Raw genomic sequence first — 10,483 nt, forward strand, 5'->3', positions numbered from 1 at the left:
ACATTTTAAATTCATAAAAAAAATAATTTTAAAAAAGATATCCACCTTTTCTCTTATCTTTTCCCATTTTTTTTTCCTGAGTCAGATACTCCAACAAAAAAATCATTTTAGTATTATCTTCCCTTTAATTGCAGTTTGTTTTATCTGTCCACTTAGTTTAGGGTTGTACTTGTGTTTTGTTAAATATTTTCAATAATATTCAGTAATTATTTCAATAATATTAATCAAGAATCATCTATATAATATTCTGCTTGTTCCTTCCTTAGTGTGTATGTTAATTTGAAAAAAATGTCAAATACAATTTTTGAATGCTAAACTGCTTCCAAAAATAAAGGGCCAAAATTTGTGAAATTTGGTTAGAAAAAGGCCAATGTAACAACTCTGGAAAAAAAATGAATCTTATAATGCAGCCTCGTTTTGGAACATCATAAATGATCATTGTGGAACATCATAATAATAAATGATCATTTTGGAACATCATAATAATAAATGATCATTGTTGTAATGATATGAGAAAGGAAATTGTAATTTCAATGTGCAACAGTTCTTTCGCCGAAGAAAGAAGTCTATTAATCATTGCATAAAAAATGGGAACATTCGAAAGAAACAGGGAGAAAATAAAGAACATTGTTTGCCAAGAGATGCTGGACTAATTTACAGAAGTAAATTAAAGATTCTCTTACAATGTGATTTTATTATTTGTATTGAACTATGTAGCACAATATTAATTTTTGAGTATTTATTAGTATTTAATAGTTTATCTCATTTGGATCAGTTCTATATTTAAAATACAATGGACACTATTTTTATAGCAGTGTTAATGAACTAACATTTACTGTGTGTTGTTGGTATTTGTGTCCAAAAAAACAAATTTTTTGCGCTATCCAAAAAAATATCAGCTTTATTAAAACATTTGTTGATTAAATCTATTTCTCATTCCATGAAATTTCTATGGGTCGGCCTAGTTTTTATAATTAGTCTTTAATTTTATTTCCTTCTATCTCCATTCCATTCAACCTTTTCTATCTTTACAAGTTTTATTTAACTAGTTCACACATGGAAAATCCAAGAACTGATGTTAAAATTTGTATTGTAGAGCAGTGAAAATCCACACCAAGCCTTTGAAAATGTCCCCCCCCCACACGTTTTTGACGACCTCTGAGGGACCAGACAGAATCCCATTATATAAAATATAAGAAACGTTGATATTTTACTTTTAATTTCATTATTAATGTTATTTATTTTTTGACAGAAACGTTTTATGACGTTTCTGAATTTTTGAGATGAGGATTGGTTATTTGTATTATTATTCATCGGACTACTGTTCTCATCTTGAGTGTTATTTTCAAAACGTTTTGGTCGATGTAACCTCCAACCTTCTTAAGGTGTATCTTGTCGAACTTGGGAATTTGGACGAAATTTCAAGCGGAACCCTTTATTTGCTTCACAGGGGTAGCACGCTCTTGTTCCATCAGCCACCAAATGACTACCGCACACCATTCAAGTTAAATTCTTCAAATGTCCATGAAAAATTACCAAATAGCAAGAAAAAACACAATGGGAAATGACCCTACTTTTAAACACACACACAAAAAAATCCTCTTCACATTGAAAAGTGTTTAAGTAGAAACTTGAATTCATAAAGAGAAATTGAGAGAAAATATCAATGATAAACTCTAATATTTGGCAGAAAATTTAATAACAATAGAAAAGCCAATCTATGGAATCTTTGTTATATTTCGAAACAGATGTTTAAATATTGAGCTTAACTTTACTCTGGAATGTTTCTCATAAAAATCAATTTTATCTATGTAAAATAACTTACCAAGTTAAATATATTCAACAGAGAAAACTCCCGATTTAACAAGTTTATTAAGAGTGCTCAATAAAAAAGAGCCAGATATATTTCTATTGATATAGACAAATTTACATGTAAAATGTGCATATAGCTATATATATATATATATATGAAAGAGAGAGAAAGATGCTGTAGTTTGCTTGAAGCATTGTGCATAGTATGTAAAAAGTCGTTTTAAGACAATTTAGTTTTGTAGAAAAACACCACTGAATACAAGAAAAGATAAACAAAATAAATGACAATCTTGTAAGATTTCAAGAATTTTATATAGTAAATTTGTTTACCAATGTAATGGGTAAAACCAGGATGGTATTGTGATGTTTTGAATTTTCAAGGTATATCTCGTCTTCACAAAGAATAATAAAAATACTGTACCTCCACTTAGGGGCGTGTTTATGCCAGGTAGTCTTCTATAATGTGTTTCAATTATCATTTTAATTTAGTTATCACATGTACAATATTTTTTTCTTGTTTTTGTAAGTTAGATTGAAATGAAGTAACTATAGACATATATATATATATATATATATATACATATATCTATATATAAAAGTGAGAATGTGCTTGTGAGGACACTTCTCAATCTATATACTCAACAAATTTTTGTTCTACAGTCTTGGAATCGTGTATATAGGGTATTCAGATATGTGGAAAACTTTGTGGTTTTCATTATAAAAAAGGCTACTAAGGAGTCAAAATTGGTACTTGGGAGTCATTGAATTTTATCTGTTTGCTAACTTTCATGACTGCATGCATAAATCGTTCCCGTTATATTAAGAATAAATAGGTTTGAAAACCATTTTTAAAGATCATAAACTTTCTGTGTTGAAGCTCGGATATGACGAGTTTCATTGCACTAGTTTATTTTATATAAAACTGTAAAAAAAAAAAAAGAAAGGAAATTGTCAGAACCCCTTTTCAGTAATATTGCCATTCATACCAACTCTCAATGCCTATGCTCTCACTCCGCTAAAACCTCGACTCTGTCCTTTCCAATTCATCCTTATAGCCACTATTTCCCTCATATGCAAATTAATGCCGCATTAAGAACTCCTCTACAAACTGACGTTTTTCTTTGTCCTTCTTCAAAGAAAGGAGAGACACAGTTGCTTGTGTGAGTAGAATCTTCTATTACAAAAACTTAATTATTTTACTGCACAATAATAAGTTTTAATTAACATAAGTTTACACTGATTTACTGTAGTTACCAAGAGTTATTTGAAAAAGTTGAGCATTTTATTTTTTTTTTTTTTGGGGGGGGGGGGTAGTCTGTAAATGTCAACCGGAGTTATGTTTCTGAATTTTTAAGATAGGAATTGGTTATCTGTGGCACAGTGCATAGAGTACTTGGTAAAATTAACTTGTTAAAATTAAACTCTTGGAGGTTTAAGGTTCAATCCTCAGTGTGGATGACAATAAATGATAAAAAAAAATACAATTGTAAATTACTTAGAACTTGTATCTAGTCATGGCTGATGGATTGAGAACATGCTATCTTCGTGGATTAAATAAAGGGTTCTATTTAAAATTCGGTGCAGATTCCCAAATTTCAAGATGGTTGGAGGTTTCACTGACTAAAACGTGCAAATAACACCTAGGCTGAGAACAGTAGTCCAAAGAATTAAAATAATACAAACTGAGTTATTTCAGTCTTTTTCTTTAATTTTTTTCTGTTAACAAAAAACAAATGCGTTGATGAAATAATAGCAAAATTAAAATTTTAATACATATGATGTCCTGCCTCCTAATTTTGGGATTTAATGTTTTTTTTTCTTTGTGCGCTAGTAAGCAGGAATCTTTCGATTACTATTGGTTAAAATTATCACATATTCAGATGCTAAAATTTAAAAAATATTTTTTAAACAACTTGTTCAAATTTTAGATAGGGATTCAGCTTGCTATATAAGCCTAACCTAAAATTTGGATATTTCCAGATATTTTTCTTTTAATTAATTGCTACATAAAACGGTTATATAATCATGCTGACACACCGATTCTCATCAGATCACTAAAGTTAAGCAACATTGAGCCTGGCTAGTATCAGATGGATGACCATTTGGGAATTCTAGATGTATGTGCTCTCTGCTTATCTCAGCATTGTTTCCAGTCGTATTGGATCTCCACTTGCCACTAGTATTTAACAATGCTAACTAGGTGTGGTTAGTGATTGCACAACAATTACCACAAAACTTCAACGTGCAAGCACCCTTACCGTGAGTATCAAAACCAAAGGTAGCTAGAGTACAATACAAGTGGCAAAAGTTGCGTAATCTCCAACCGCACCTCTCCTGAGTCGACATTGTTGAATACCAGTGGCAAGTGGAAGTTCAGGACGACTGGAAACAATGCCGAGATAAGCAGGAAACACATACAACGCCTAGAATTTCCAAATGGTTACCCATCTGGTACTAGCCAGGCTCGACGTTGCTTAACTTTGGTGATCTGATGAGAATCGGTGTGTCAGCGTGATTATGCCGTAACTTGCCACTAGTATTTAACAATGCCAACTAAGGAAAGGTGTGGTTGGTCATTGCACAACTCTTACCACAAAACTTCAGCGTGCAAGCAATCTTACGGTGGGTATCAAGACCGAAAGTGGCTAGAGTACAATAAAACGGTTATAACATTTTAAAGCTTTGTCCCATTTCAGTTCAGATTAATCGATTTTTATCTTTTGGGTGTCAAAGGATCAAATTGTTAGGGGGATGCTGCATGATTGGCTTATAAGTAGGATTGTGACAACAGAATATCCTTTTCATTCTTTTGACTCTCGAGTATATATCAAACACAGTTAGACACACTTAATCAACCAACAACCACATCTGTCTATATAAATACACTAGCGGGGGTACCCGGCGTTGCCCGAGTGTTTGTTTCCGGGACGGGGGGGGGGGAGTTTTAAAAAATGTTATGGTAGGTAAGTAGGAAGGATCAAACCCGGAGTCATGAGTAAAAGTAGGAAAATAAAGTGTGAAAAAAAAACAAAAAAAAAAACATCTGCAACGTTAACAGTTCGGCCACCAAGAAAAGTCCATTCCAGTTGTTTAGAAAAAAAACAAAAAACAAAAAAAAAACGACTACGGTAGGTCGGCGCGAACGTGAAAATATAATGTGAATTGTCCAGCACGCTAACCACTACGCCACAGAGCACTGCAGCTTAGTTTAGTGATTTTAAATAACTTCACATGAAAGAACTACGAAGCCAAACCGGTGTTCTCTTCTCAACTGTTCCTTGTGAACGATCCCCAAACGGTGTTAAGTGGTGGCAGGGGGAGGAGGAATTTATTAGAGAGAAAATATTTTACCACTTCCATTGATCTTAACCGATTTTGGCCGTGACTTCTCAGCAGAAAAAGTATAGAAATCTAAGATTATCGAGGAATTTGAGAAATAATAAGCCTATAACACACCTCAGATATTGTTCTGCCGTTTGTGCATATTATATTTGCATGACATATCTTGATTTTTAATCCTATTAATGTCAAAATCCGACGGGAAAAAATGAGTTCATTTTATTTATATAGAGATATAAGATATTAACGGATATATACTCAAGAGTCAAAACAATGAAAAGAATATGCTGTTGTCACAGCCCTACTTATAAGCATGGTTGGGAAAATCATGTAAAAAAAAAAATCCTTTTTGTATATGATGGTTACTATAGCAAGCAACGTTCTTAAGGGAGTGCTGATTGATTAATACAAATGAAACTATTGATGTAATATTACATAAACAATGACAAAGATCGTTCAATGAATAGGGAGGACATGGCCACACTTATATGCACATAGTTTTTTTACACGTGCATGTGTACTTGTGCATTTACATGTTCGTTTAATGTCAATGAGCGGCTAAAAAACACAATCCAATTAATAAAGTCTTTGTACATAAGTGTTTGACTTCCTCCTTTAGATTGACTGGATATGGTGGTTTTGTATCGTTTATCGTCCAGTGGCTTTGATCTTCTGTTACTCAAATGAATGAACATTCATGAAAAGACGAAGCTGTTTATGGTGTAAAGGCTTCTCTTTTTTTCTTTTTTGGACAGAGAATGTTCTTATAAAAGAAATAAACTACAATTCTTTTTATCTAACTTAAAAATTTGTTGACAGACGGGCTCAACCGAGATTCACCTAGATTACTGCATTGTTGGCATTGCTATCTGGCTGCCCTCGACACAAACTGCCCCAAAATCCTGGGTCCAACTTCAAACACGTGACCTAATTTATGTCATCAACACCTATGTTTCCCGTTTTTTTTGCTGGGGAGCTGACTCCTTTATTACTTTACTTCGTTGGGGCATTGGGTATATTCTAGTCACTGCCGAGCTCTATTAAGAATGCAGGTTCTCAAAATTTATACTTGCTGCCTCAATTGCTACCTACCGGCGTAGGGTCACAATATATAAATTTAATCTGAAACTGTTTAAAAAAAAAATGTTTGTCAAAAGCTGATGTTATTTTGAAGATAAACTGTTGATTTGATATTTCTTTTATTGATGCATTTTTTTAAAAAAACAAAATTTTGTTTCAGTTCCGATTGGTGCTGCCGTAGGAATTGTTGTTATCTTAATTGTGTGCCTAGCTTTGGGTGCTGGATGTTACTATGGTTACTCTAATCCCTCAACTCCTCTTGGTATCTGGATGATGGAAGTAAGTAGTCATTGTTTCAATGGTTTGTTTAAGATTTGATTCTTCAAAATAAAAATAAAAAAATTATCCCAGAAACACAAAAAATTCAATGTTCTTCATTTTCAAGTTTTTTTTTGAAAGATAAAAACTTGCACGTATTAGATAGTTTTTTTTTTCTTTTTTCATTTTCCTTTTTCTTATTTTCCCATTTCCTTCCTTCTCCCCCCCCCTAATTTCAAGTTCTTTGTAGCATATTCCAATTAATTCCAATTAAAATACATGTAAAACAAGCACAGAAATTAAACTTTGCAGTGATGGGACAGATGCTGAAGCTTGGTAGACAATGTTCAGCCTATTAGATTAGACTCTTTTTTTTTTTTTACCTTGTTTAAGAATAAGGAGTACGTAATAGGCAAGTAGTTTAATAGCAGTAGCATAAGGCAACATATGTTAGCGTGTAAAACCAATGTTCAACCAATTGCTCAATTTCAGATTTCATATGATTGAGAGCCAGTTTACCCTGCTATTCTATCACACCTAAGTTTAAAATAGAATTTTTAAATGAAATGTGCCTCTTTATAAGTAGCTCTATCCATCCGTCTGTCAATCATGTATATTTTTATTGTTAAATGTGCACAACTCAAGAAAATTGATTTTTGTGAATTGAAAGTCCATATTTTTTTCATCAAAAATTTTTCGATTTTAAATATATATTTTTAATTTTAAAATTGGTTAAAAATTTTTTTTTTTTTTTATATATAATGGTTCAACTATTTAATAAATGATTTTTTATTTGTTTATTTTTCAATTTATTTTCAGCATCGGCCAAGTCAGATGAAAGCAAAAATGGCAAATATGAAATTTTGGAAACAGAGTACTCCTGCAGGCGACAAATACAGAATAGAAAGTGAAACCTGAAAGTGCTCAACCCTAACCCTAACCCAACAACTGCCATCACACTTGGATTTGAAGATTTCCTTTCCACCATTTATTTTCAAAGTTTCCCTTGCCCCACCCGACCTCCCAACCAAGAGTAAAATTGAGATTTTATAAACTTTTCTATAATAACAAAATGAAAATTATACAGATATATATATATATATGAGTGTGCATGTATGTGTGTATGTTAATTTGGTGTATGGATGGTATTTGAAAAAAAAATATTAACTGAATTTCCTTTTAAATGAAATACAAAAACTTGATATGTCTTTGTTAATTTTTATTTTTATTTAAGAATTTAATTTGAACTTCTGTAATTTTAGTTATGTAGTAATTCAAACAGTTTTGCCAATTTTCAAAAATAATTATTCATTCTGAAAATCCCAATTCATTATATACATACACACATATACATACCCATATATACATATACAGTGACTCCAAAAAAAAGTCTGCACTTGTCATATTTTTTTTAAACCACAAATTTAAACTAAATTGAATGTAACTGTTTAAACAACTTATACCTCATTTTATTTGCTTTTTATTCCTCTATAATTTTACCTGTTCATATTTGACTTTTAATTGAAGTATCCTAGTATTCACGTCAATTTAAAAAAAACAAAAGAACTTTGAATCGAGAAGGCGAAAAGAAATAATGGAAAATTATTATTTAAATATAACTTTGAAACATTAATGCAACACAAATACAACAGGAACACAATGAACTAGTTAATATTTAGTATCATAGCCCTTCTGCAATTTGACAGCCTGCAATTTGTTCAGGCGTTCTTTGAAGTAGTCTGCAGCAATACTCCAGTGAAAGGACATTCCACTTTTCTTTAATTTTTGTTCCAAGTTCCTCCAGATTTGAAATTTTATCATTGCGTTGCTTGATGTAATGCCATATGTTTCCGATAGGTTTGAGATCTGGAGATTGTGGAGTCCAATCCAAACATGGAATATCATACACTTCAAGGAACTTCTTGACATTGCCAGCTGTGTGAATGGAGCAGTATCCTGTATGAAAATAGGATTATCATCCAAATTCCGACCAGAGTTGGGTAGAAGATGCTCAGTCAACATATTAATGTGCTTGGTCGAATGAATTCGACTTTGCAAGTGACCTATAGGCCCTGGACCATTGGCACTAATAACGCTCCACACCAAAACTGAACCTCCACCACCTTGCAGCATTGAAACTGCACCTAGGATTAAATTCTTTATCCTTACTTCAATGGACATACTGCCTACCATCACTGCCTAGCCTAATGAACTTGCTTTTGTCATTAAAAATCACTTATGACCAATATGAAGATTCATAGTCTTTATTGCATCTGACAAAGTCCAAACGGCGTAGTCTGTTCTTTACAGAAATCATTGACTTGCAACGCAGCCTTACAAATTAAATTCCTTCAATCTGTTCTAATCTGTAGAAAGAGGGCACTTTTTTAACAAGACTACACTGTTGTTGACGTTAGGAATCTGTTTCAAATCTGTTTCTGAGGATGCAGATATTGGTAGCATTGTCTTCCCGGTAGAAAGTAACTCTAGGATGACCAGATTTAGGGGCATCACAAACACTGCTTGTGTTTTGGTGATTTTGCAGTCATTTGTATTGATTTCTCATCACATTTCAATCTGTGGCCAATTTCTCGATTGGATAAACCAGAAAGATAGAGATTAATGAGCTCCTGACGATCACTAAGAAAGTCGAGGCATATGGACTGAATGTTACATTATATAACCTGGAACAACAACAATTACGATTAGAGATGCTTTGTTGCCTAAAAGGTGAATGTTTTAAGCTCATTTGTTGTTGCAGAGTTTCTTTTTTGCCTTCCTGATTTGAAGTTAATTTTTTAAATTGACATGAACATTAGGATACTTCAATCAAGACAAATATGAACAGGTAAAATTATAGAGAAATAAAAGGTGAATCAAATGATGTATGTTGTTCAAGCAGTTATTCAATTTAGCTTAAATTTGCAGCTTTTGAAAACAAATGACAAGTGCAGACTTTCTAATTGGCGCTACTATATATATATATATATGCACACACATACTATCACAAAATTAACCATCTATTTTGAAATATAAAATAGCACTAAATTGATGATTAACTTTGGTACACACTGTGTGTGTGTGTGTGTGTGCATATATATATATATATATATATATATAATGTTTCAGTGTGATACAAGAAAAAAAATAAGAGCATATGTTTTTATTCAATGGATATTATAGTTTATTTTGCTCATTTTTTCATTTCACAGAAACACTGGAAACTAACCTGCAAGGTAAAAGAAACTAAATGTGACCAATCTAATGATAATGATACTATCATCAGTACCTTTTGTTTTGTGGAAATGTTGAAAACTCAGGACTAAAGATGAACCAGTTATGTTTCCTATTTTTAACCTTGCGGCTTGAGCTTCCTATGTTTTTGTGAAACCAAAGGTACTAATGCAAGAACAAGATAACATCTAGTATCCACTGACTAGTGTGTGTGTGTGTATATATATATATATATATATATATATATATATAGTAAATGATTGAAGTCGAATTGAATGGCATGTTTTAACAGTGCTTTTAAAAGGCTACCAATGCTTTGCATGGACAAATTCTTTATTTCAACATGTGATGATTATGCTGTTAGAACATTGATTCATATGAAGAAAAATGAGTCTCGGGTTCAAATCTTTGCCTGTGCATATGGAAAACCTTAAACCAGCATCGTCATTAGCGTTTGACTTATGAGAATCTTATACTTAGCGAATGTCAAAATATGAGCTAAGATGCTTTGTCAAATGTTAATGTTGATGCAGGCTGAAAGTGACCCCTTTTCTTAGGCACAGGTTTGGATCCTTTTAGAGTCTCAGTTTCCTCTTTGTGAGTTTTTCTATCTTCAAGCCCTGCAGCTAATTATCTGTGTATATCATAGTGTTGACTTTAACATGGGTATCCTTAAAAAAAAAGTATTGTTTATGTTAAAAATGTCTTACGTTTAAAGTTTGCTATTCTACACTGAAGCTGATTCTATTTTGAATAAGTT

At 32.2% G+C, this 10,483-nt stretch overlaps 1 protein-coding gene across 3 annotated transcripts in view; it reads left to right on the forward strand.

The window, feature by feature from the left end:
* LOC145263179 (plexin domain-containing protein 1-like) overlaps window positions 1-7,691 on the forward strand; it is a 280,632-nt gene extending 272,941 nt beyond the window's left edge. For all 3 annotated transcript variants that reach the window (XM_080120224.1, XM_080120225.1, XM_080120226.1), the window contains 2 exons: window positions 6,392-6,510; window positions 7,309-7,691. In XM_080120224.1, coding sequence (XP_079976350.1) covers window positions 6,392-6,510; window positions 7,309-7,407 — 218 coding nt within the window. In that variant the 3' untranslated portion in view covers window positions 7,408-7,691. The remainder of the gene's footprint in view (window positions 1-6,391; window positions 6,511-7,308) is intronic.
* Window positions 7,692-10,483: the final 2,792 nt, after the last annotated feature.

This window comes from Euprymna scolopes, chromosome 38, assembly GCF_053919585.1.
Source record: "Euprymna scolopes isolate OS-2025 chromosome 38, ASM5391958v1, whole genome shotgun sequence".
Lineage (NCBI taxonomy): Eukaryota > Metazoa > Mollusca > Cephalopoda > Sepiida > Sepiolidae > Euprymna > Euprymna scolopes.